This window comes from Telmatherina bonti (genome assembly GCF_933228915.1).
Source record: "Telmatherina bonti genome assembly, chromosome: 9".
In the NCBI taxonomy this organism is placed as follows: domain Eukaryota; kingdom Metazoa; phylum Chordata; class Actinopteri; order Atheriniformes; family Telmatherinidae; genus Telmatherina; species Telmatherina bonti.
This window is the reverse complement of record NC_136627.1, coordinates 1,371,180-1,398,510: the sequence shown is the minus strand read 5'-3', so window position 1 is coordinate 1,398,510 and position 27,331 is coordinate 1,371,180. Positions and strand designations below refer to the sequence as shown.

The 27,331-nt window shown below is 44.3% G+C and overlaps 1 protein-coding gene across 1 annotated transcript in view; it reads right to left on the bottom strand.

Annotated features, from left to right (window-relative positions):
* nf1a (neurofibromin 1a) overlaps nt 1–27,331 on the bottom strand; it is a 177,398-nt gene that overhangs the window by 22,837 nt on the left and 127,230 nt on the right. The window contains 5 exon segments of the mRNA XM_079246402.1: nt 13,037–13,177; nt 13,252–13,445; nt 13,794–13,996; nt 15,065–15,405; nt 15,527–15,959. Of these exon segments, the coding sequence (XP_079102528.1) occupies nt 13,037–13,177; nt 13,252–13,445; nt 13,794–13,996; nt 15,065–15,405; nt 15,527–15,959 (1,312 nt within the window).

The window sequence follows — 27,331 nt, the reverse complement described above, 5'->3', positions numbered from 1 at the left end:
ACTGGTAGTGTGTTTCTATGTGGTTAAAGAGCTGACGTAACTCTGGTAGTGTGTTTCTATGTGGTTATAGAGCTGATGTAACTCTGGTAGTGTGTTTCTATGTGGTTAAAGAGCTGACGTAACTCTGGTTGTGTGTTTCTATGTGGTTATAGAGCTGACGTAACTCTGGTAGTGTGTTTCTATGTGGTTATAGAGCTGACGTAACTCTGGTAGTGTGTTTCTATGTGGTTATAGAGCTGACGTAACTCTGGTAGTGTGTTTCTATTTGGTTATAGAGCTGACGTAACTCTGGTAGTGTGTTTCTATGTGGTTAAAGAGCTGACGTAACTCTGGTAGTGTGTTTCTATGTGGTTATAGAGCTGACGTAACTCTGGTTGGGTGTTTCTATGTGGTTATAGAGCTGACGTAACTCTGGTAGTGTGTTTCTATTTGGTTATAGAGCTGACGTAACTCTTGTAGTGTGTTTCTATGTGGTTATAGAGCTGATGTAACTCTGGTAGTGTGTTTCTATGTGGTTATAGAGCTGATGTAACTCTGGTAGTGTGTTTCTACGTGGTTATAGAGCTGACGTAACTCTGGTAGTGTGTTTCTATGTGGTTATAGAGCTGACGTAACTCTGGTTGTGTTTCTATGTGGTTATAGAGCTGACGTAACTCTGGTTGTGTGTTTCTATGTGGTTATAGAGCTGACGTAACTCTGGTTGTGTGTTTCTATGTGGTTATAGAGCTGACGTAACTCTGGTAGTGTGTTTCTATGTGGTTAAAGAGCTGACGTAACTCTGGTAGTGTGTTTCTATGTGGTTATAGAGCTGACGTAACTCTGGTTGTGTGTTTCTACGTGGTTATAGAGCTGACGTAACTCTGGTAGTGTGTTTCTATGTGGTTATAGAGCTGACGTAACTCTGGTAGTGTGTTTCTATGTGGTTATAGAGCTGACGTAACTCTGGTAGTGTGTTTCTATGTGGTTAAAGAGCTGACGTAACTCTGGTAGTGTGTTTCTATGTGGTTATAGAGCTGATGTAACTCTGGTAGTGTGTTTCTATGTGGTTATAGAGCTGACGTAACTGGTAGTGTGTTTCTATGTGGTTAAAGAGCTGACGTAACTCTGGTAGTGTGTTTCTATGTGGTTATAGAGCTGACGTAACTCTGGTAGTGTGTTTCTATGTGGTTAAAGAGCTGACGTAACTCTGGTAGTGTGTTTCTATGTGGTTAAAGAGCTGACGTAACTCTGGTAGTGTGTTTCTATGTGGTTATAGAGCTGACGTAACTCTGGTAGTGTGTTTCTATGTGGTTAAAGAGCTGACGTAACTGGTAGTGTGTTTCTATGTGGTTAAAGAGCTGACGTAACTCTGGTAGTGTGTTTCTATGTGGTTATAGAGCTGATGTAACTCTGGTAGTGTGTTTCTATGTGGTTATAGAGCTGATGTAACTCTGGTAGTGTGTTTCTACGTGGTTATAGAGCTGATGTAACTCTGGTAGTGTGTTTCTATGTGGTTATAGAGCTGACGTAACTCTGGTAGTGTGTTTCTACGTGGTTATAGAGCTGATGTAACTCTGGTAGTGTGTTTCTACGTGGTTATAGAGCTGATGTAACTCTGGTTGTGTGTTTCTATGTGGTTAAAGAGCTGACGTAACTCTGGTAGTGTGTTTCTATGTGGTTATAGAGCTGACGTAACTCTGGTAGTGTGTTTCTATGTGGTTATAGAGCTGACGTAACTGGTAGTGTGTTTCTATGTGGTTATAGAGCTGATGTAACTCTGGTAGTGTGTTTCTATGTGGTTATAGAGCTGACGTAACTCTGGTAGTGTGTTTCTATGTGGTTAAAGAGCTGACGTAACTCTGGTAGTGTGTTTCTATGTGGTTATAGAGCTGACGTAACTCTGGTTGTGTGTTTCTATGTGGTTATAGAGCTGACGTAACTCTGGTAGTGTGTTTCTATGTGGTTATAGAGCTGATGTAACTCTGGTAGTGTGTTTCTATGTGGTTAAAGAGCTGACGTAACTCTGGTAGTGTGTTTCTATGTGGTTATAGAGCTGACGTAACTGGTAGTGTGTTTCTATGTGGTTATAGAGCTGATGTAACTCTGGTTGTGTGTTTCTATGTGGTTATAGAGCTGATGTAACTCTGGTTGTGTGTTTCTACGTGGTTATAGAGCTGATGTAACTCTGGTAGTGTGTTTCTACGTGGTTATAGAGCTGACGTAACTCTGGTTGTGTGTTTCTATGTGGTTATAGAGCTGACGTAACTCTGGTAGTGTGTTTCTATGTGGTTATAGAGCTGATGTAACTCTGGTTGTGTGTTTCTATGTGGTTATAGAGCTGACGTAACTCTGGTAGTGTGTTTCTATGTGGTTATAGAGCTGACGTAACTCTGGTAGTGTGTTTCTATGTGGTTATAGAGCTGACGTAACTCTGGTAGTGTGTTTCTATGTGGTTATAGAGCTGATGTAACTCTGGTAGTGTGTTTCTATGTGGTTATAGAGCTGACGTAACTCTGGTAGTGTGTTTCTATGTGGTTATAGAGCTGACGTAACTCTGGTAGTGTGTTTCTATGTGGTTATAGAGCTGACGTAACTCTGGTAGTGTGTTTCTATGTGGTTATAGAGCTGACGTAACTGGTAGTGTGTTTCTATGTGGTTATAGAGCTGATGTAACTCTGGTAGTGTGTTTCTATGTGGTTATAGAGCTGACGTAACTCTGGTAGTGTGTTTCTATGTGGTTATAGAGCTGATGTAACTCTGGTAGTGTGTTTCTATGTGGTTATAGAGCTGACGTAACTCTGGTAGTGTGTTTCTACGTGGTTATAGAGCTGATGTAACTCTGGTAGTGTGTTTCTATGTGGTTATAGAGCTGATGTAACTGGTAGTGTGTTTCTATGTGGTTATAGAGCTGATGTAACTCTGGTAGTGTGTTTCTATGTGGTTATAGAGCTGATGTAACTCTGGTAGTGTGTTTCTATGTGGTTATAGAGCTGACGTAACTCTGGTAGTGTGTTTCTATGTGGTTATAGAGCTGACGTAACTGGTAGTGTGTTTCTACGTGGTTATAGAGCTGACGTAACTCTGGTAGTGTGTTTCTATGTGGTTAAAGAGCTGATGTAACTCTGGTAGTGTGTTTCTATGTGGTTAAAGAGCTGACGTAACTCTGGTAGTGTGTTTCTATGTGGTTAAAGAGCTGACGTAACTCTGGTAGTGTGTTTCTACGTGGTTATAGAGCTGACGTAACTCTTGTAGTGTGTTTCTATGTGGTTATAGAGCTGACGTAACTCTGGTAGTGTGTTTCTATGTGGTTATAGAGCTGACGTAACTCTGGTAGTGTGTTTCTATGTGGTTATAGAGCTGACGTAACTCTGGTTGTGTGTTTCTATGTGGTTATAGAGCTGACGTAACTCTGGTAGTGTGTTTCTATGTGGTTATAGAGCTGACGTAACTCTGGTAGTGTGTTTCTATGTGGTTATAGAGCTGACGTAACTCTGGTAGTGTGTTTCTATGTGGTTAAAGAGCTGACGTAACTCTGGTAGTGTGTTTCTATGTGGTTATAGAGCTGACGTAACTCTGGTAGTGTGTTTCTATGTGGTTATAGAGCTGACGTAACTCTGGTAGTGTGTTTCTATGTGGTTATAGAGCTGACGTAACTCTGGTTGTGTGTTTCTATGTGGTTATAGAGCTGATGTAACTCTGGTAGTGTGTTTCTATGTGGTTATAGAGCTGACGTAACTGGTAGTGTGTTTCTACGTGGTTATAGAGCTGACGTAACTCTGGTAGTGTGTTTCTATGTGGTTAAAGAGCTGACGTAACTCTGGTAGTGTGTTTCTATGTGGTTATAGAGCTGACGTAACTCTGGTAGTGTGTTTCTATGTGGTTAAAGAGCTGACGTAACTCTGGTAGTGTGTTTCTATGTGGTTAAAGAGCTGACGTAACTCTGGTAGTGTGTTTCTATGTGGTTATAGAGCTGACGTAACTCTGGTTGTGTGTTTCTATGTGGTTATAGAGCTGATGTAACTCTGGTAGTGTGTTTCTATGTGGTTATAGAGCTGATGTAACTCTGGTAGTGTGTTTCTATGTGGTTAAAGAGCTGACGTAACTCTGGTAGTGTGTTTCTATGTGGTTATAGAGCTGATTTAACTCTGGTAGTGTGTTTCTATGTGGTTATAGAGCTGACGTAACTCTGGTAGTGTGTTTCTACGTGGTTATAGAGCTGACGTAACTCTGGTAGTGTGTTTCTATGTGGTTATAGAGCTGATGTAACTCTGGTAGTGTGTTTCTATGTGGTTATAGAGCTGATGTAACTCTGGTAGTGTGTTTCTACGTGGTTATAGAGCTGACGTAACTCTGGTTGTGTGTTTCTATGTGGTTATAGAGCTGACGTAACTCTGGTAGTGTGTTTCTATGTGGTTATAGAGCTGATGTAACTCTGGTTGTGTGTTTCTATGTGGTTATAGAGCTGACGTAACTCTGGTAGTGTGTTTCTATGTGGTTATAGAGCTGACGTAACTCTGGTAGTGTGTTTCTATGTGGTTATAGAGCTGACGTAACTCTGGTAGTGTGTTTCTATGTGGTTATAGAGCTGATGTAACTCTGGTAGTGTGTTTCTATGTGGTTATAGAGCTGACGTAACTCTGGTAGTGTGTTTCTATGTGGTTATAGAGCTGACGTAACTCTGGTAGTGTGTTTCTATGTGGTTATAGAGCTGACGTAACTCTGGTAGTGTGTTTCTATGTGGTTATAGAGCTGACGTAACTGGTAGTGTGTTTCTATGTGGTTATAGAGCTGATGTAACTCTGGTAGTGTGTTTCTATGTGGTTATAGAGCTGACGTAACTCTGGTAGTGTGTTTCTATGTGGTTATAGAGCTGATGTAACTCTGGTAGTGTGTTTCTATGTGGTTATAGAGCTGACGTAACTCTGGTAGTGTGTTTCTACGTGGTTATAGAGCTGATGTAACTCTGGTAGTGTGTTTCTATGTGGTTATAGAGCTGATGTAACTGGTAGTGTGTTTCTATGTGGTTATAGAGCTGATGTAACTCTGGTAGTGTGTTTCTATGTGGTTATAGAGCTGATGTAACTCTGGTAGTGTGTTTCTATGTGGTTATAGAGCTGACGTAACTCTGGTAGTGTGTTTCTATGTGGTTATAGAGCTGACGTAACTGGTAGTGTGTTTCTACGTGGTTATAGAGCTGACGTAACTCTGGTAGTGTGTTTCTATGTGGTTAAAGAGCTGATGTAACTCTGGTAGTGTGTTTCTATGTGGTTAAAGAGCTGACGTAACTCTGGTAGTGTGTTTCTATGTGGTTAAAGAGCTGACGTAACTCTGGTAGTGTGTTTCTACGTGGTTATAGAGCTGATGTAACTCTTGTAGTGTGTTTCTATGTGGTTATAGAGCTGACGTAACTCTGGTAGTGTGTTTCTATGTGGTTATAGAGCTGACGTAACTCTGGTAGTGTGTTTCTATGTGGTTATAGAGCTGACGTAACTCTGGTTGTGTGTTTCTATGTGGTTATAGAGCTGACGTAACTCTGGTAGTGTGTTTCTATGTGGTTATAGAGCTGACGTAACTCTGGTAGTGTGTTTCTATGTGGTTATAGAGCTGACGTAACTCTGGTAGTGTGTTTCTATGTGGTTAAAGAGCTGACGTAACTCTGGTAGTGTGTTTCTATGTGGTTATAGAGCTGACGTAACTCTGGTAGTGTGTTTCTATGTGGTTATAGAGCTGACGTAACTCTGGTAGTGTGTTTCTATGTGGTTATAGAGCTGACGTAACTCTGGTTGTGTGTTTCTATGTGGTTATAGAGCTGATGTAACTCTGGTAGTGTGTTTCTATGTGGTTATAGAGCTGACGTAACTGGTAGTGTGTTTCTACGTGGTTATAGAGCTGACGTAACTCTGGTAGTGTGTTTCTATGTGGTTAAAGAGCTGACGTAACTCTGGTAGTGTGTTTCTATGTGGTTAAAGAGCTGACGTAACTCTGGTAGTGTGTTTCTATGTGGTTATAGAGCTGACGTAACTCTGGTAGTGTGTTTCTATGTGGTTAAAGAGCTGACGTAACTCTGGTAGTGTGTTTCTATGTGGTTAAAGAGCTGACGTAACTCTGGTAGTGTGTTTCTATGTGGTTATAGAGCTGACGTAACTCTGGTTGTGTGTTTCTATGTGGTTATAGAGCTGACGTAACTCTGGTAGTGTGTTTCTATGTGGTTATAGAGCTGATGTAACTCTGGTAGTGTGTTTCTATGTGGTTAAAGAGCTGACGTAACTCTGGTAGTGTGTTTCTATGTGGTTATAGAGCTGATTTAACTCTGGTAGTGTGTTTCTATGTGGTTATAGAGCTGACGTAACTCTGGTAGTGTGTTTCTACGTGGTTATAGAGCTGACGTAACTCTGGTAGTGTGTTTCTATGTGGTTATAGAGCTGATGTAACTCTGGTAGTGTGTTTCTATGTGGTTATAGAGCTGATGTAACTCTGGTTGTGTGTTTCTACGTGGTTATAGAGCTGATGTAACTCTGGTAGTGTGTTTCTATGTGGTTATAGAGCTGACGTAACTCTGGTAGTGTGTTTCTATGTGGTTATAGAGCTGACGTAACTCTGGTAGTGTGTTTCTACGTGGTTATAGAGCTGACGTAACTCTGGTAGTGTGTTTCTACGTGGTTATAGAGCTGATGTAACTCTGGTTGTGTGTTTCTACGTGGTTATAGAGCTGATGTAACTCTGGTTGTGTGTTTCTACGTGGTTATAGAGCTGATGTAACTCTGGTAGTGTGTTTCTACGTGGTTATAGAGCTGATGTAACTCTGGTTGTGTGTTTCTATGTGGTTAAAGAGCTGACGTAACTCTGGTAGTGTGTTTCTATGTGGTTATAGAGCTGATGTAACTCTGGTAGTGTGTTTCTACGTGGTTATAGAGCTGATGTAACTCTGGTAGTGTGTTTCTACGTGGTTATAGAGCTGATGTAACTCTGGTAGTGTGTTTCTATGTGGTTAAAGAGCTGATGTAACTCTGGTAGTGTGTTTCTACGTGGTTATAGAGCTGATGTAACTCTGGTAGTGTGTTTCTATGTGATTATAGAGCTGATGTAACTCTGGTAGTGTGTTTCTATGTGGTTATAGAGCTGACGTAACTCTGGTAGTGTGTTTCTATGTGGTTATAGAGCTGATGTAACTCTTGTAGTGTGTTTCTATGTGGTTATAGAGCTGATGTAACTCTGGTTGTGTGTTTCTATGTGGTTATAGAGCTGATGTAACTCTGGTAGTGTGTTTCTACGTGGTTATAGAGCTGACGTAACTCTGGTAGTGTGTTTCTATGTGGTTATAGAGCTGATGTAACTCTTGTAGTGTGTTTCTATGTGGTTATAGAGCTGATGTAACTCTGGTAGTGTGTTTCTATGTGGTTATAGAGCTGATGTAACTCTTGTAGTGTGTTTCTATGTGGTTATAGAGCTGATGTAACTCTGGTAGTGTGTTTCTATGTGGTTATAGAGCTGACGTAACTCTGGTAGTGTGTTTCTATGTGGTTATAGAGCTGATGTAACTCTTGTAGTGTGTTTCTATGTGGTTATAGAGCTGATGTAACTCTGGTAGTGTGTTTCTACGTGGTTATAGAGCTGACGTAACTCTGGTAGTGTGTTTCTATGTGGTTATAGAGCTGATGTAACTCTTGTAGTGTGTTTCTATGTGGTTATAGAGCTGATGTAACTCTGGTAGTGTGTTTCTATGTGGTTATAGAGCTGACGTAACTCTGGTAGTGTGTTTCTATGTGGTTATAGAGCTGATGTAACTCTGGTAGTGTGTTTCTACGTGGTTATAGAGCTGATGTAACTCTGGTTGTGTGTTTCTACGTGGTTATAGAGCTGATGTAACTCTGGTTGTGTGTTTCTACGTGGTTATAGAGCTGATGTAACTCTGGTAGTGTGTTTCTACGTGGTTATAGAGCTGATGTAACTCTGGTTGTGTGTTTCTACGTGGTTATAGAGCTGATGTAACTCTGGTTGTGTGTTTCTACGTGGTTATAGAGCTGATGTAACTCTGGTTGTGTGTTTCTACGTGGTTATAGAGCTGATGTAACTCTGGTTGTGTGTTTCTACGTGGTTATAGAGCTGATGTAACTCTGGTTGTGTGTTTCTACGTGGTTATAGAGCTGATGTAACTCTGGTTGTGTGTTTCTACGTGGTTGGGCAGCCCTGGTTGCATCCAGTTAGAAAACAACTTTTATTCAAATCATGGCTGTCAAAGAGCTCCAGAAAACAAATCTCCATTGTGTTTAGTAGGTTGTCCTGACTTAACAAGCAGTAGCGGAAGCAGTTCACATCAGCAAAAAGCACATGTACTCTATAGAGCGTTGTGCAGCTGTCGATATGACACCTTTACCTCAGTGCAGCACTTTGGGAAAATTTCCTTAAATAAGTGAGAGGAGCAGCACGACAGCTTAAACGCTGCCTGCCAGTTCTTGGTCAACAGTCCTCACAATGGCTACTATTCAGTGCAACACTGATGTCTGCTATAATAGGAGCCAGGCCCTGGCTCTTCTATTGTATCTGTCTGTGTATGTTCTGTTTGTTTATCTGAGTCGCAGGCTGAATTTGGACCCAGATCCACAGATGATTAATAGTGAGTGGATGAGTTTACCTCTTTTCTTTCTCTGACTCAGGCACGATTCACAGCTTTGGATTTTTTCCCTCCACAACTATGTAAGTAACTGATACAAATTGATGATGATTTCTCATATCAGTATTCAACTAGAACAACATGAAGTAAATTTTCTTTCTGAAAATGACCTTTTGGGAAAAAACTAACAGAAACTTCTGTGATAAATTACTTTGATTCCTAAATGTCTCGAGTCCTCCTACTTCAGTTTTTGGTGTCACATATGCCACAATGTGTTTTATAAACATCTAGACTTAGAAAGAAATCCTACAGACAGAGAAGTTAAGTCTGCAGCTACATCTTGTTAGACCAGCTTTTATTACTAACATATCAATATGAAGTTATTTGGCATTAGGAAGCATGAATGAGTAGTTTAGACCACTTTAACTCTGGGCTGCAGAAAACAAGTTTGAAAGCAGGATCATGGCAGGACATGCAACATGTGTGCAGACTTCTGATTTCATTTTCTCACACCTTGTGCGCATCCAAAGAAATACTGTTCAATGAATTCAGGTAACTACGCCCTCATGTAGTCGGTGTTCATACAGGTAATCACATTTTCTAGACATTACTTTCAACTTTAAAGGTTTTTTGTTTTTAAAAATGAAACCTTGTATTGGGGACAAATACTCGGGACCAAAGAACAATTTGATGACATTTAAGGAAAAATACCTAAATAACCAAGTCTGAGTATAATTACGTAATGTCGAGGAGATGTGCATCCAACCCTCTGTAGTGGGCCTAAACATTTACAATACCATCATGTAAATGAGCTCTTGTGCACTGTTAAGTAACAAGATTCAAAAACATACTATCCATCTGTGGTAGAGTATTTTGGCCACAAATATTTAACATGAATATTTGTCTTTGTTTTGTTTGTCTTCAGTCAGTTCTCAGCTGGACAACACTCATCTCAATGGTCTGTACCGTGTTGTAATGGCCGTCAGACCAAAGTCAATCTGACATAGGACAAAGAAAGCTCTTTTTCTTGTGTTCAAGCTCAAGTTGTGCTCCAGTTCGACACTTGTGTCCCATCGATTATTACAGTCAGCTAATTTGGACAAGATGATGTTACTTACCAAAGAAAAACACCTCGGCATAAGTTAAAAATAGAAGAAAATCTGCGCTCTCTAGGATTTGTTGTCTGAAAAACAAGCTGTGGGTTTTGCAAGGCTGCCAGGATCTGTGGATTTAAAAGGTATTTGCAACTTTGTGGGATTTATAAATAATATGGTTTTAAACAAGCACAAAAAGAAGGAGTGTGTAAAAAGAGAACATAAAGGGGACTGGTAAAAAACCCTGGAGTACACCCAGCTGAACCACGACATCACAGAAAATTTACCAAGTTTTAGATGAGGATTTTCTTACAAATGCATTGCTAAGCTCACTGACTGGAGAAAAAACGACAAACTGACAAAAGAAAAAGAAAAAAAAAAAAGATTTTTGGTGACAGTGTAACCAAAGTAAAAAAGAGAACTCCACTACCCAGAAGCCAATACTGCTTCTGGCTGCTGCTTCCCAGTCGCAACTGAAATAAGACATGGAACTAGCAAACACCCGTGGAGAAACCAATATGGCAACAATTTATTGACAATGCAACGTTTTGTAAGTATTGACAATTAGGTTGGCAGAATTTAATCATGCATTCAAATTCAAGGTATTGCATACAGACTAAAAACATTTTAAAAAAACAGGAGGGAATCATTCTGAGTGGGAGTTGAATGGGATTGGGAGCAATTTTATCAGGATTAGGACGGGGCAGGTCTTCGTTTCAATTCCAATAGAAACCTATGTGAAAAAAAAGTTTTTATTGTTCTTTATCCTTTCTTTATTGCATATTTATTCAACAAATAAGGATATAAAATGAATGATCTAGTGTTTTCTCAACTTGCTTTGACGTTCTTAACCACTTTGAGCTTCTGCCTGCAATGCATTGTGGTCTATTTCAACCCGTCTAGTGACCATCGATGCTCACTATTTTTTTTAAAATGCATTGTGTGTAATTCTGAGTGCACTACTTTTTTCTCTCTGGGCATTCGGACACACCTAGAAAATGACATGAGCACCATGTAGGGCACTAGATAAGGAATAGGGTGAACGTTTGGACACAGCCCAAGAAGAAGTCAAGAAGAAAAACTTTGTAATTTTCTTCTTCTGGTGTTTTTGGATGGTTGGTGCATTAACACTACCAACTGCTGTCAAAACGCAAAACAAATTCTGATCTCAGCCCCGCCAACTAGAGAATGAACAGACTTAACAAGCATGGCAATGTAAAAGATGCTTGGCATTATGAGTGCTGCAACGTATGGCAATGGTTGAAATGGGCGTCACCATTTACATACATAAGGGAGCATAAATGGGCTTCCAGTTGCCGCACTCAAGTCTACACTTGTTGATGATGTTGTTCTTTGGGGGCTTTTTATTTAGCCGATTCTGCATAGTCTTCTTCCTGTACCTCTTCTTCTCTGGTTTGTTCCTTGCTGGTTGTATGTCAGCTATACAACTCAACACTGCCCCCGTGATGTCCAGTGGTATTGCACATAGCTAAATCCCTTGAAATGATTTACATATGTAAATGACCCCAGAGACAACCGAGTCTGTCCATTCATCTGTGTATCTGATTTATGCATTGAGAATAAATGAGCCTTTAATCTGTTGTGAGCTGAAGACCATGAAATGCCAACAAGCAAAGCACACACACACCACCCAGCTGTGGTGTGTGGAGGTCCTGACATTCACTGCAGCCTGACAATGCTTGTCGTTAGGGATTTACCAAATATTCAGCTGCAGACAACCTTCACTGAAAATAGCCCAGAAGCTTATTTTGGTTTTTGGTCAAAAGACTTTTATAAATGAAACACATTCTTGACGATGAACGCAAAAAAAAAACAAAAAACAGGTCCAACATGGCTGCCGCATGGACGTATTTCAGTATATCTGAAAAAGAGCCACAGATAATGATTTGCGTGCGGTGGTGAAAATTTAAGTGCATCTGCAAAACCCTCCAAGTTGGGTTTTACTATCGCCTAAAACCCTAACATCCCTCCGATAATGGCCACTAAATCGTGGCAGAATTTTCTAGAGTGGTGGAGCACATTGAGCCCCGTGATGCTATGCTGAGCAGACATTGCTCAGATGAGTTAACCAGAATTGTTTCATGTTGTTGCAACTCATGTCCATCTGCTTACAGCTGCTGATATATCAGCCATCAGTTTCACAACAGACATATGGAGCCCAGGCGTCAGCCTCACCAGTACGCTCAGTCTAACCGCACAATGGATCGATGCCGATTTCCAGCTGCAAAAGATTCTGCTCCACTCAAGTTTCAAGGGTCACATACAGCAGCAGCCATTTCCGATGCATTCACCAATATACGTGCAACTCCTGGTATATTGACCGATCCAAAGTGTACGCCAGATTCAGTGAAAATGGAAGAAATGACAAAATAGAAAGCCATCTGAAGAGAATACGCTGACCCACACACTACATCTGGCTGTGAATGAGGGGCCGTTGTCTCAGCGCAACGTAAAAGACGTACTGGCTATAGGATTAAAAAGGATTGTCTAAAGGATTGTCGGCCACTCTAAACATTCTTAGCAAGATCCGTTTCTAACACCACATGTTACATACTGGAAAGCCTCTGTGCAAAAGCAAGTCTTGGCTACATACAGCGCAAATCACAAGTTCCCCACAACATTCACTGAGAAGAAGCAGAGAAGCTCTTCTTCTTCAAGAAAAACCGACACTAAACCTCAATGAGTAGAAGGGTCGAAACATTTGTTCTCCCCTTTGCACATCTGTAGTTCTTGGTGCATTTGGTATAGTTAAAGTTCAGGAGGAAGAGCAGTTGGATTGCAACTGGAAAGTTGGGAGTCCAATTCCAGACTTCCCCTATGTGCCGAAGTGTCCTTGGGCAAGACGCTGAACCCCAAGTTGCCCCCCCGATGTGCCTATCGTGGTATGAGTGTGTATGTAAGTCGCTTTGGATAAAAGCATCTGCTAAATGACTGTAGAATAGAATAGAATAGAATAGAATAGAACAGAATAGAATCTTTGTTTTATACACTTTTTTGTTGCGGGCCAAGAAAAAATCCTGTTTTAACTTTCAGTAGCTGTTCTGAATGTACTTTGTAGGTAGTCCAACTGAGAAAATTTTAATTTATTCTTAAAATTGATTTATTTAGCACATTCCAACAATGCACACTACAAAATTAATTTATACTGTTGCACTGGCTTGATTTTTATAAAGTCATTCATGGCCAGAAATGCAATGATACCACTAAATGACAATAATTTGTTTGGGTTTTCAATGTTTCATTTTCGCTTTTCAGACAATTTTCATTTTGGTAAATCCCCAAACTCCATCTAATACACTGTACATGCTACAGTGAAACTGTAAAATCTTACCTTGTTGGAGACCAGTTTCACATTCCCAGAAGCCAGAGCCACTGCAGTATCAGCCATGACCTCTGCTTTGATGGAGCCCAGGCCTCCTGTGGCGCTTGTCTTAATAAAGCTATCTAAAACCACATCCAGCAGGTCCGTTATCTGAAAACAAGGACAGGCAGTTGTAGGTTACACAGTCCAAATCAAACATTTACATCTACTGAAGTGGTATTCACCTGCCCCAGGCTGCCCCAGATCTTGGCCTGGATGGAGGGATACATCTGCTTTTCATTGATTGTCATGGTGATGAGTTTGTCCAAGATGGCAGTGACACGTTGGCGCTTGGCATCGTCGTTATGCTTACAGAAGCGAACCAGGTTTAGGAGCCAGGGTGTCATGTACTCAAGGCAGAGATGCTTGAGCTCAATACCTGGAAGATAGTAACTTTGTTTTTTATAAAGATTTTCAAACAATCGACCTGAGTTTGGTCCAAATACTTTCATCTGATGTCACCAAGGCGTCCTATCAGAATGCTCATATTATTCTCATATCATTGTTATTTTGTATTTAATCTGTGTCAAGATACATTATTTAAGAAAACCATACCAAGGATTTGCTAACTGAAGCAGTAAGCGCTAATGTCCACATTGTGTTTTTCCTCAAATGTCTCCTATCATTCCTTGGTGTGATTAGAAGAGCATTTCCTTTAGATTAGGGCATGTCATGTGGACTCAGGCCCTGGTGCAACACTGATTGTACAGGTGTGTAGTACACTTACTGGACTTGCTGAAGCCTGAGATGCATTCTTCCAAAAACTCCAGTGTGAGATGTGGTTCATTTGCTGCCAGAGTCTTGCTAATGGAGACAATAAAGAGGGTATTGTTGGCTGGGATGCAGAGGCCTGAGGTCTCCAGTAGCTGTCCCTCAATCTTTAGGTTGAAGGTGCAAGTCAAAGCGCACAGTAGATTGTACGCTGCAGACCTGGATGTGAGATTAACAAAAAGTTACAGGGGTTCTGCCATTCCAAGGAGCTTTAGAAGAGGCTAGCATTTCACTGAGTAGAACTGAACTGCTTGCAAGTGCTTCAATGATCTCATATCTGCCAAAGACTAAGCCGACTGAGGGTGAACATCCGTCAAGCTTTTAATCGCTGGTGCCAACTGAGGGAAGCAAAGGGGCTCAAAAGTCATGCTGAGATTTCCATTTCCCTTCTGGACAGGTCGGCTAATTGCTTGCTACTTGCTAATGCTAGTTAACGGCATGGCAACTGGAGGAAAGCAAACACGAAAGGAGAACTATGCAAGTCGAACCAGTTTTCAGCTGTTTTGCTGACACTCCATGTGCAACTGTTTTTAATGAAGCTAGCCAAAAAAAGACTCATGGCACGAAGGATTACGTTACAAAACATTTACAAGACGTTTATATTTGTGTAGACTGAACCATCATAAGGTACCCGTAACCATCAGATTTACTAAAGCTGTTTAATCAAGTAAAAATAAAACACAGTCTCGGAAAATCCTGCAGTTCCTCTTGAACAATCAAAGAATATGGCAAGTTCAATCACTATAAATGACAATAATTAATAATATAAATAATTATACATTAAAAAAGATGTTAGGAATTTGTCAGTCAGCTTTTAATTAATAGTTTTTTCCATTTATAGATCCCATTTGGGAAAGTAGGTCTGCATTTAACCCATCCCAGCGATCCAAACATGTTTTAACCGGTGATTGTTACATTGAGTAATGGCATTATGCAGGTACACAGAAAAGAATTATGATTTAATAATCAATATTATCACAGAAGACTGGACTTGACATCTCTCTGTCCACCTACGTGACTAGGTGTACCTGGCCACTGGTAAGCAGCAGTCAGCAGGAGTGCAACACCTACTCGCAGGGAGGAGTTAATATTGTAGCTATCACCTTTAGGCTTGAAAGATATTCTTGAATCTGTCTGTTTTTTTCTGCTTTTGAGTCTTTTGAGTCTAGTAAAGGATGTCAGGCTTTTCATGGATAGTTACGGATGCTGCAGCCCTGTCACACTGACCTGAGGCTGGGGTCGGAACTGCCAAGGTTGAGCAGAGCAATGTTGAGCAGAGTTCCTGGCACATCTTTTGGTCGGATCTTTGTGTGCTGTGGAATTGAGTCAGGCTGAGACAACTCCCAGCGTGTCCGAATATGGATTATGGATTGAACAATGGCATCGCACTCTTGGTGCATGAATGTGAGCGGTGTTCCCTGATTGGCCATGGTGAGGGTGAACTGGCTCTCATCCACCAGGCAAATCTCCTCAATCTCAGAGGCGTAATAAACATCATTGAGAAAGACAGGCTGACCAAGGACCCGAGTCCGCTCAGCTGAGGTCACCTGGACAGCTGTCGAGCCCACCTGATCAGCAAAAAAATAAATAAATAAAAACAATATATATAAACAGAAGAAACACAAATTTCCCTTAAATCTCTTAATTTATCAAATTATTGATCAGAGTTTGAAACCAGGGCAATCTTACCTTTATTGAGACCTTGGTATCTTTGTGGGCCAGCTTGAGGGCATTGTGAAACACCTTAAGGTCTTCCTCCAAAGTCAAAGTGGCTGCAGGAAGTTTCTGTTGGTCAGGTTCAATGTGCTCAGCTAGCTTAGCAGGAGAGTCGATAAACTGGAGCCTCTTGCTGCCCTTCAGGCCGGTCAGCAGTCGCTCATGATACTTGGTGTACTCTCTCACCCAAGTGTTACAGTTGTAGACATAAACTGCTGCTACGTTTTCATAGGCAAAGCCAGGAAAGACCACAAACCACTTGGACAGGAAGTCTGTCTTGAAGCGATTGCTGGGTCCAACATGAGTCAGGTCTACAACTATCTCATAGGGCTTAGCGTAGTAGGGCTTAAGCGTGAGAAGGACGTGGTAGATGAGCAGGTCTCCGTTGATCTGGCCCGTCTTGAACCTAATGAAAGGAGAAGTTGTGTATGGTCACAAACAAAATTAGGCCATCTACACGAAATTCTTGTATTTGGGGTGAACTTTGTACACACCAGATCAGAACTGCTCATGGCTATATTTGTGTCACCACTAAATGCTTTTTTTTATTTTGCTATACCTCTGTTAAGTGTGACGTCAAAGCAGACACAGAAATAACTAGACAAAAAACACAAAAGACCCATAGAGAGCCTCAGGAAGTAGAGACTATCTCTCAAACCAGTTTGCAGCAAGAGCTTCTCTCCATCTCAACAGCAAGATCTCCAAGAGATTACTTCACGTAAGCATTAAACAAAATACTGACAATCTAACTAAATACAAAACGTTTATGCAGTGAAAATTGCTCTGGTGCTAGTATTTTCTTTCTGAATATGAGCAATGCTATATTAAGATTCACCTCAGTAAAACACACATTTCTGATACTTAACGTCAAAATTTTAACACAGAATTTAATCTCTAACTGGTTTTTAATTTCAGAAGACGATGGAAACCAGCAAAGTGCTCTGTTTGTTTCTGCTGCTCAGCCAGCTGCTGCCAGGTCCTGCTGACGCAGACAAAGAACTTTCCACCATACAGACATCAGAAGACCGAGACAGAAGCCCAACCTCCACAGTGGATCCCAGCTACGCTACCCCTGACCCCCAGAACTTCACTGATGGCAACATCATCCCTCGTGGCGATTGCTTGATTGACACCGAAATGGGTCTGATTGCTGTAGGTTCAGCAGGAGGGCTGATTTTCTGCCTGCTGGTTACCATAATAGTACTGGCCTATCAGATCTTCCTCCTTCAGCGCCGGGTATATGTTCCCAGGAGCTCACGCTCCAACCTGGACTTGGTAAGCAGTGCAGGCTACTGGGACACGAACCAAGCAGAAACTGGAGGACTGGTTGGCCCGTGCGACACCAGCGTCATCCTTGAGGAGGTAAGGGCAGACAGCAAGATGGAGGAGGAGAGGTCGACTGAAATACAGGCGCCAATGGCGGAGTCCGGGGCAGGACTTGAGGAAGCAATGACTTTTGTTCCTGAAGAGAAGATCCATCCCATGCAGAGCTCCACTTCCAGGGAGTCTTGTTCGGAGGTTCCCAGGGATATAGAAGACATGCCCCTAGTTGTCTAAGTCGGTAGCCGTCCTCAGCTAAAGCCGACCCAGACAAAAGCAGCTCTGTTACTGTGTTCTACGTTCACACAGCAACGTAACCGCAGCTGCCGGAAAACTTTCAGGCTGCTTGCATGGAAACATGAATGCTAATGCTGACAGAACCTGCTTGCTTCAGTAGTTAATATTGTGAGTCTTTTCACCTCTTTTTACAAAGAACTAAATGAATCAAATTTAAATAAACACTGGAACAATATCAAGCATAAAATAGTTCAGATCCAACATTTGTTTTCTAAAGAAATGGATCCATTTTTCTCTAACTTGATACAGATTATGTCTCATAACAACAGAGTCAACTTGGTTCCATGAGGTCCGCTCTCCAGCAGGTTTTCCATGTATCCCTGCTCCAACACAGCTGACTCAAACTGATAGATCCATTTCATGTGATTCAGGTGTGTTTAAGCAGAAATACATGGGAAACCTGCTGGATTGCGGCGCTCGGAGGACCGAGATGGATACCCCTGCTGTCCATATGAGTGTACTCTAAGTAAGTTGCTTCAAACAACATTAGTTCAAAATAAATGAACCACTTGAAATCAAAATCTGGGCCAAAAATATGCAATATTTTTTCTATAATATTTTTCAATCAGAATATTTGAAAAAAATTGAATTTAAAAAAAAAAAAAAAAAAAAGATACATATGACTACATATTCCTTCTTTCCAATGTAGCCGATGATAAACATGCTCGGGGTGATCTCTTCAACACACCGCTGACTGCTCCTCAGTGACTTGCAGACATAAAAATGGTTGTTTTCCTGTGACACCTGCATGGTATCTGTCTCCGTTTGGAAGCTGTTTTCATCATTTAGGACACGATCTCTCTTCATTTAGGTAACAGTTTTACAGAAGTACAATTCTAAACAATGATTAGACACAGTCTTTAAAAATGTATCAGTGCAGAAACAAACAAAAATATTCCGTTTCTTAATAATAAACTAGTCTTTTTCAAATGAGCACTGCTTTCCTTTTATTTCCACCTTGTCTTGTAAAGCATCATGACATACAGAACAGCGTCTGTGTGCCGCATTGAGCCAGGTTTGCTCTGCCAATGTAGACATGTCTTATTTGTGGCTCCCCTTGATATTCTGAATGTTTTATAATTACTGTGATCATCAGTCCTGATATGACAATACTGAATATGACGGGAAACGAAGAAAGAAAAGACCAAAACAGGTAAGAAAGAAGAGAAGAATTAACTCTCTGATCCACATGCAATATTTTACTTCTACACACATGTACACAGACACTTTTCTTTCTTTTATTTTGTCTATTCTACAGACATTTTTCTAAGATAATATATAGTCATACCTATAAAACAAAAATATTCTATAAAGATGGACTGGTATGTTCTTGTCCTGTTAATCACTGAGGTAGACTTGGTAATTACTATCTAATGGACTCGGTTTCAGCCATTTTAAGATGTAGCCTTTTAATTGTTGCTAACAAAAATTTCCACTTGACTCTATCAAAAGCCTTCTCTGCATCCAGAGAAACTATTGTTGTTTCCAGGTTATTGATGGTAGAGTAATCTATTATATTGATTAGCCTGCGCATGTTAACAGAGGAATATCTGCCTTTTATAAAGCCTGTTTGATCAGGGTGTATAATAAGTGGAGTTACTTTCTCTAACCTTGCAGCTAAAGCTTTGCAGATTATTTTAAGGTCTGCATTTATCAGTGATATGGGTCTGTAGCTAGATGGAAGTGTGGAGTCTTTGCCTGGTTTTAACAGTACAATTATGCTGGCAAAGTTCATGTTTTGGGGTAAGTAGCCATTTTCCTTTATTTGTGTCATCATTTAGAAAAACGTAGGGGCCAGTGTTGTCCAGAATACCTGATAGAACTCTGCTGGGAAGCCATCTGGTCCTGGGGCTTTTTTACATGGCTTATGTTTGAGGGCTTCATGTAGCTTCTCTGCTGTAAGGGGGGAATCTAAGGCTGTAACGTGTTCCTGCTGTAGTCCTGGGAGGTCTATATTATTAAGAAACTGATTTATGTCATTATCTGATGGATCTAATCGGGATGTATACAGATTTTTATGGAAGTCTCTAAAAATGCTATTTATTGTGTCAGGGTCATGTAAGATATTACCTGCTGGATCTTTAACAGCTCATATTGTGGATCATTCATTCTCTGTTTTTAATTTATTCCTCAAGAATTTTCCAGATTACTGCGTTCAAAACTCTTTAAGTGAAATCTTTGCCCCAGAAACTCTGTTCTCTTTTTGATTATTTCATTTAATTCAAGTTCAGCCTTTCATTCATCACTTGTTAATTTTGTGAAGCACTGCAATGATCGTCTGTAAGCATCCTCTAATGACTTCAATTTTAATTCTAGTTTTTATATTTTTGAGTTTTTCTGTTTTTTACATGATGCAAAGGAGATCATTTTGCCTGGCATTACCGCTTTCCCTGCTTACGGAAGCGTACAGCTGTCATTCTAATAAAAAAAAAGTTTGGGCATGTTTTATTGTAAAAACTGGGAACTATATCATTATAACGTGATACGTTTTATGTTTTTACAATAAACTATCATGTTATAGCGTGATAAGGCCCAAACTTTTTTATGAGGATGACGGCTCTCCACTTCCGTACCTGCTTGCCACAGAACACATGCTGAAACTTCTGGCTTCTCATTGTTTTCTACATATGAAGCCCATTCTTTGGTGGAATAGCTTATAAAGTCCAAATCTTGTTGTATTAAACCTCCAGCTTTTAGCAGTTGACCACTGCTTTCCTTTAGGATGGTGGCAAATGAGATGATTCATGTTGTGTGGATGAGCTCTCTGGCCAGATCAGACATGGAAAAAGGCAGGTTTTGCCCTGACATCACTGCAGCAGTGGCTTCTGTTTCCTCAACACATTAATGATGTAGTAAAGAGAGTTAGCCTCAAAGAGGAAAAGCCCACATTCTTCTTGTTTCATGCCAACAATGTAAAAAATCCATGAAGCTAAAGATTTAAAAAGGAATGTTCAACTTTGTTCAGCTCTTTGTTGGACAGTCTGCATCATTTCAGATGCTTCACAGATGTAAGCTTCTGTTCAGAGTCATCTTGTGCTTTCACCACAGTCTGGGATGATTATGATCAGGAAGGAGAGCTACGTGGATCTAAGGAGCATTGCTAAAACAAGCCAGGAGAACTTTTCCCCTGAATCTGAGGATGGAGAGGAGCTTCTTTTCTGAAGTAGAAATGGTTTCATCATTGCAGACCCCATAAAGCCATGTTTTGCAGCCAATGTCCTCACCAAGCCCAGTCTCCTCACATTGCACAAAGTAGAGCTACCTACATGTTTGTGTGGAGACACTCATCCAACTTTCTGCAGGGCCAGTTTTCAGCAGTGCTGCAGGAAGGTGTGAAAACATGAAGTACTAAGTTTAGCGCAGTCATTCGAGAAAGCATCGGTTTCGCATGTTTCATTTCCTGTCAGTGAAGCAACAGTAGCATTTTGCTACAGTGGGGCTGTTCCTCCGTCTAGTTCTTGCATTTATCGTGGAGACGTTTTCCAAAAGGCAGCTTCCAATACATTCTGTAATGAGACAGCTCAACGGCCACGGAGCTCTGCTGTGTCAACATACCGGTGAGTTACATATTGCTCATTTGACAGCTCTCAAATTATTTTGATACACAAAATAAACCCAAGATGGCAAATATAGCATGCTAATTAGTCTTGGAAGAATGTGCCACCGTGAAATAGTTGAGTGAAAGATGCTTTTAAAATCTTATTTTTGGTTTATTCTCTGAAGCCAATTTCCCAGCAGTATTTTATTTCAGCAGCAGTGTATGCTGGTGTTCTCTTGTTTTTAACTCACTTTCTTCATGCCAGTTAAACCCTCTGGGTAAGAAAGCAAACCTACTGAGGAAGTAATTCTTCCCTCACTTACTGCAGCTTCTAGAACAAATTCCAGCTAAATGCATGTAAAGACAGAAGAAATGCATCATTTCAGAAAAGCCTCTTTTTATCTTAAAACACCACATATGTTTTCCTGAAGGATGCCTAACTAGAGCTGCGTTTTCTGAAACAATCACACAAGAAAAGCTCAACCCATTCTTTTGAAATTCACTTCCCCATTAAACGGCATTGCTTCAGACTGTTTCCTGTGCATCACTGGTAAAACAAACTTCCTCTGTTTCAGCTGAAAGAAAACGCCTGAAGAGGAAAATGCCCTTCTGCTTTATTTTTCTATGGTTATTGCCACTGACAGCAAGCAGTGCAGTGACATCTGGTCTGACTCACAACCTCACCAATGTGACCCAAACCCGGCTTTATCAGCACCAGCAGACAACGCAGCAGACGCCTGTCTTGGGCAGACGCACCACATTGTCTACCATCGCTGATGTTCCACCACAAGTGGACACAACTCCAACAATGGCTCCAATCAGTAACTCATCTCATGGTCCAAACAGCTCAACAGGAACAACAACCTCTGAAGCCATGCTGACACCAACGTCTCCAACCACTGAGGCCAGCAGTCCCACTAGACCTTCAACCGTACCACCAATGGTAAGCAGCTACAGCCGAAGCACAGGAACGACGTCAACCTCTGGGGTCAGCAGAGATGGAACTAATTCCCCGTCCTCACCTCGAATGCTGACACTCTTAATGTCTACAGCTTCCATCGAGCCTGTAGGCAAGACTGCAAGTACTCCTGCATGGTCCTCAACTACAACTGGGAAAGCAAGGATTGACATCACCATGGCAAAGAAGAGACACGATTCCAAAAGTGGAGACAGCCACAGCAAAATAGTGGCAGGGCTAATCGGAGGAGCCCTGTTACTGATGATGGTGGGATTCCTGGTCATCTACATCCAGAAGAAGAAGTTTCAGAAGCAGCAGATAACAAGCACCGACTGGGCTGGTCCCTCTCCCTTTCTATCAGGCGGAGAAAACAACGGGCAGGTGACGCTCAGGTCATCGAACCGGATTTCTCTCTCCAGCTTCCTGCCTCAGAGGCTGTCCAAGAGGTTGTCTTTGCTCCCAGAAATGGTGGAGGAGTTACAAGACATGACTCAAAGTACGACATTTGAAGGTAAACATCAAGGGGACATGTTAGGTCGAGGGGTCGATGGAACAGAACCACAGGACAAGAAGGAGTCTTCTGCAGTGAGCCGGGAAAACGGCATCTCAAAAACTAACGATGTTCTGCAAATAAACAAGTCAGAGGCAGCTATCTCACCACAAGCTGGATGTGTGCAACCCTCAAACCCGCCTGCAGGAGAGGAAAGCGCTCCAGGTTCAGGCAGGTAGCTGTTGCACCGTGTCTGAAAGTCAGAGGAAACTATGAGGGCAGGAAGCCATTTACTAGCTGTGCTACAGTACCATATTTAACTGTTTCTAATACAAGACTGGAAAAAGCTTTTAACCCTTTACAGTATGGAAAATACTCGTCTTATGTTGTTTGTTCTGTTGTCTTTTCTCCTTTCTGAAGCTTCCTTTCAGGTCTGCCTTGTTTAGAGCATCATTTGATCGTTTTTTGTTTTTTTTTTTACAAATGAGAAGCAAAGTTTCTGAATGGATTTTGCAGCTGTTAGGAAATGTGGTCCAAGAATAATTTTCTGTCCCACAGAAACTAATTCATGGCATCGACAATGTTTGTACATGCCAGGCTACATATGCATGCTCGATAATTTAGACTTAAAGTTTCCAGATGTAAAATATGAATGATTAAAGTTTGACTGAAAATTCAGTCCAGTTGAAAAATAAAACTTGATACGGGTCAAATGACGTTGTTTTATTTACATCCTAAGCAGCATCATGGCTGCCAACCCTCCACTGTGGGGTTTAAGTGTCCAGCTTTATTTTACAACCTGTAGGATTCAAGGTGACTGGAGGATGTACACAAATGTATACAACCTGGGGACATTACGAGCATCTGTGCTATTATTTAGGTCTAACTACTCCATAATAAACTTTTCTATCTATAAACAAATGAAGAAAACTCAAATTTAACTCCAGTCAGGACTTAAAGGCAGAGTATGTAAGATTTCAAGGTGATTCTTTCCACCACCAGGTGGCAAACACCAGGTCGTAAGCAAAACCACAAAACTGCTACCTCCACAAACCACCACAGGTTGGCAGTAATGAGCAAAACTCCCCCCTCCCCCCTCCTCCTTGCCAGCTCCAATGAGGGCAGGAATCGCTTGTGATCTGCAGCTCAGAGCCGCTCTGCAATAAATGGGCTTATACTCCCCCTACTGGTGGAAAAAGTACTTTTTTTTTTTTTACTGGTCAGAAAACGTTCAAGAAGGGTCTTTGTCATTAATAAAACTTGTAATTTAATAACACATCAAATATGCACAGACTGGAACCTACATGTTTAAAAAAAACCATCTAATTATGATTGTAGTTATTTTTTTAGTTAATTTATTTTGAAAATTTTGAAAATCCTACATACTCTAGCTTTAAGAAGTACGTTCTAGTAATCAAACCTCCAAACCCAGATGTCCAGAGAACTCAGCAGACTGACACTGCAGTGTGATGTGAAGCTGCTGCTGTGAAAAGTCGAGGATGATGTGGCATTCAGGCCTGTCTCATCCTTTCACACATTAGTGAAGGAAACCAAAGCCAACTTTATTCATCTCTTCAGAGTAATTCACTGTGACCGTCCTCATCCAGAACAACAACACCTTGTGCATATTTATTTATGCATCCGACCGCAGGCGGGACGGAAGAGTCCGACCGCAGGCGGGACGGAAGAGTCCGACCGCAGGCGGGACGGAAGAGTCCGACCGCAGGCGGGACGGAAGAGTCCGACCGCAGGCGGGACGGAAGAGTCCGACCGCAGGCGGGACGGAAGACCGAAGAGTCCGACCGCAGGCGGGACAGAAGACCGAAGAGTCCGACCGCAGGCGGGACGGAAGACGGAAGAGTCCGACCGCAGGCGGGACGGAAGAGTCCGACCGCAGGCGGGACGGAAGACCGAAGAGTCCGACCGCAGGCGGGACGGAAGACCGAAGAGTCCGACCGCAGGCGGGACGGAAGACCGAAGAGTCCGACCGCAGGCGGGACGGAAGACGGAAGAGTCCGACCGCAGGCGGGACGGAAGAGTCCGACCGCAGGCGGGACGGAAGACCGAAGAGTCCGACCGCAGGCGGGACAGAAGACCGAAGAGTCCGACCGCAGGCGGGACGGAAGAGTCTGACCGCAGGCGGGACGGAAGACCGAAGAGTCCGACCGCAGGCGGGACGGAAGACGGAAGAGTCCGACCGCAGGCGGGACGGAAGACCGAAGAGTCCGACCGCAGGCGGGACGGAAGACGGAAGAGTCCGACCGCAGGCGGGACGGAAGACCGAAGAGTCCGACCGCAGGCGGGACGGAAGACCGAAGAGTCCGACCGCAGGCGGGACGGAAGACCGAAGAGTCCGACCGCAGGCGGGACGGAAGACCGAAGAGTCCGACCGCAGGCGGGACGGAAGACTGAAGAGTCCGACCGCAGGCGGGATGGAAGACCGAAGAGTCCGACCGCAGGCGGGACGGAAGACTGAAGAGTCCGACCGCAGGCGGGATGGAAGACCGAAGAGTCCGACCGCAGGCGGGACGGAAGACTGAAGAGTCCGACCGCAGGCGGGACGGAAGACCGAAGAGTCCGACCGCAGGCGGGACGGAAGACCGAAGAGTCCGACCGCAGGCGGGACGGAAGAGTCCGACCGCAGGCGGGACGGAAGACCGAAGAGTCCGACCGCAGGCGGGATGGAAGACCGAAGAGTCCGTCCGCAGGCGGGACGGAAGAGTCCGACCGCAGGCGGGACGGAAGAGTCCGACTGCAGGCGGGACGGAAGACTGAAGAGTCCGACCGCAGGCGGGACGGAAGAGTCCGACCGCAGGCGGGACGGAAGAGTCCGACCGCAGGCGGGACGGAAGACTGAAGAGTCCGACCGCAGGCGGGACGGAAGAGTCCGACCGCAGGCGGGACGGAAGAGTCCGACCGCAGGCGGGACGGAAGAGTCCGACCGCAGGCGGGACGGAAGACCGAAGAGTCCGACCGCAGGCGGGACGGAAGACCGAAGAGTCCGACCGCAGGCGGGACGGAAGACCGAAGAGTCCGACCGCAGGCGGGACGGAAGACCGAAGAGTCCGACCGCAGGCGGGACGGAAGACGGAAGAGTCCGACCGCAGGCGGGACCGAAGAGTCCGACCGCAGGCGGGACGGAAGACCGAAGAGTCCGACCGCAGGCGGGACGGAAGACCGAAGAGTCCGACCGCAGGCGGGACCGAAGAGTCCGACCGCAGGCGGGACGGAAGACCGAAGAGTCCGACCGCAGGCGGGACGGAAGACCGAAGAGTCCGACCGCAGGCGGGACCGAAGAGTCCGACCGCAGGCGGGACGGAAGACCGAAGAGTCCGACCGCAGGCGGGACGGAAGACCGAAGAGTCCGACCGCAGGCGGGATGGAAGACCGAAGAGTCCGACCGCAGGCGGGACCGAAGAGTCCAACCGCAGGCGGGACCGAAGAGTCCGACCGCAGGCGGGACGGAAGAGTCCGACCGCAGGCGGGACGGAAGAGTCCGACCGCAGGCGGGACCGAAGAGTCCGACCGCAGGCGGGACCGAAGAGTCCAACCGCAGGCGGGACGGAAGAGTCCGACCGCAGGCGGGACGGAAGAGTCCGACCGCAGGCGGGACCGAAGAGTCCGACCGCAGGCGGGACGGAAGACCGAAGAGTCCGTCCGCAGGCGGGACGGAAGAGTCCGACCGCAGGCGGGACGGAAGAGTCCGACCGCAGGCGGGACGGAAGACCGAAGAGTCCGACCGCAGGCGGGACGGAAGAGTCCGACCGCAGGCGGGATGGAAGACGGAAGAGTCCGACCGCAGGCGGGACGGAAGAGTCCGACCGCAGGCGGGACGGAAGAGTCCGACCGCAGGCGGGACGGAAGAGTCCGACCGCAGGCGGGATGGAAGACCGAAGAGTCCGACCGCAGGCGGGACGGAAGAGTCCGACCGCAGGCGGGATGGAAGACCGAAGAGTCCGACCGCAGGCGGGACGGAAGACCGAAGAGTCCGACCGCAGGCGGGACGGAAGACCGAAGAGTCCGACCGCAGGCGGGACGGAAGACCGAAGAGTCCGACCGCAGGCGGGACGGAAGACGGAAGAGTCCGACCGCAGGCGGGACGGAAGACCGAAGAGTCCGACCGCAGGCGGGACGGAAGACCGAAGAGTCCGACCGCAGGCGGGACGGAAGACCGAAGAGTCCGACCGCAGGCGGGACGGAAGAGTCCGACCGCAGGCGGGACGGAAGAGTCCGACCGCAGGCGGGATGGAAGACCGAAGAATCCGACCGCAGGCGGGACGGAAGAGTCCGACCGCAGGCGGGACGGAAGAGTCCGACCGCAGGCGGGACGGAAGAGTCCGACCGCAGGCGGGACGGAAGACTGAAGAGTCCGACCGCAGGCGGGACGGAAGAGTCCGACCGCAGGCGGGACGGAAGACCGAAGAGTCCGACCGCAGGCGGGACGGAAGACCGAAGAGTCCGACCGCAGGCGGGACGGAAGACCGAAGAGTCCGACCGCAGGCGGGACGGAAGACCGAAGAGTCCGACCGCAGGCGGGACGGAAGACCGAAGAGTCCGACCGCAGGCGGGACGGAAGACCGAAGAGTCCGACCGCAGGCGGGACGGAAGAGTCCGACCGCAGGCGGGACGGAAGACCGAAGAGTCCGACCGCAGGCGGGACGGAAGAGTCGGACCGCAGGCGGGACGGAAGACCGAAGAGTCCGACCGCTTTCTAAAAATCAGCTAAAAGCAGCTTCTTAGAAAGCAAAGTGATCATAGACTGATCTTTCTGGTACATTCAATAAAACTAAAGAGAAAGAAAAGTGTGCATGCAGTGTGCCGTTCAGCACACACACCTTCAGATACTGCTTGCCTCATCACTGGCAGATTGGACTGGCTCAATGCTGCAATTTCCCCCTCTCTCTCTCTCTCTCTCTTGCTCTACCTCTCCTCCTCTCAACCTGGACCTCCAGCTGCATTACAAGCCTGCAGAGCAGGCAGCATGTTTAGAATCGCACCACGACCCCCACAGCAGCCAGAAGAAGCAATGCAAGACTGTCACAGACAGACAAGCACACGGGGAAGATCCAGCTGGAGCTACAGGAGACGACAGGACAAGAGGAAAGATGAAACATCTACATTAGAAAGATGAGGTGAGTGATGTAAAATGTACAGATGCAGACAGGAACGCAGGGC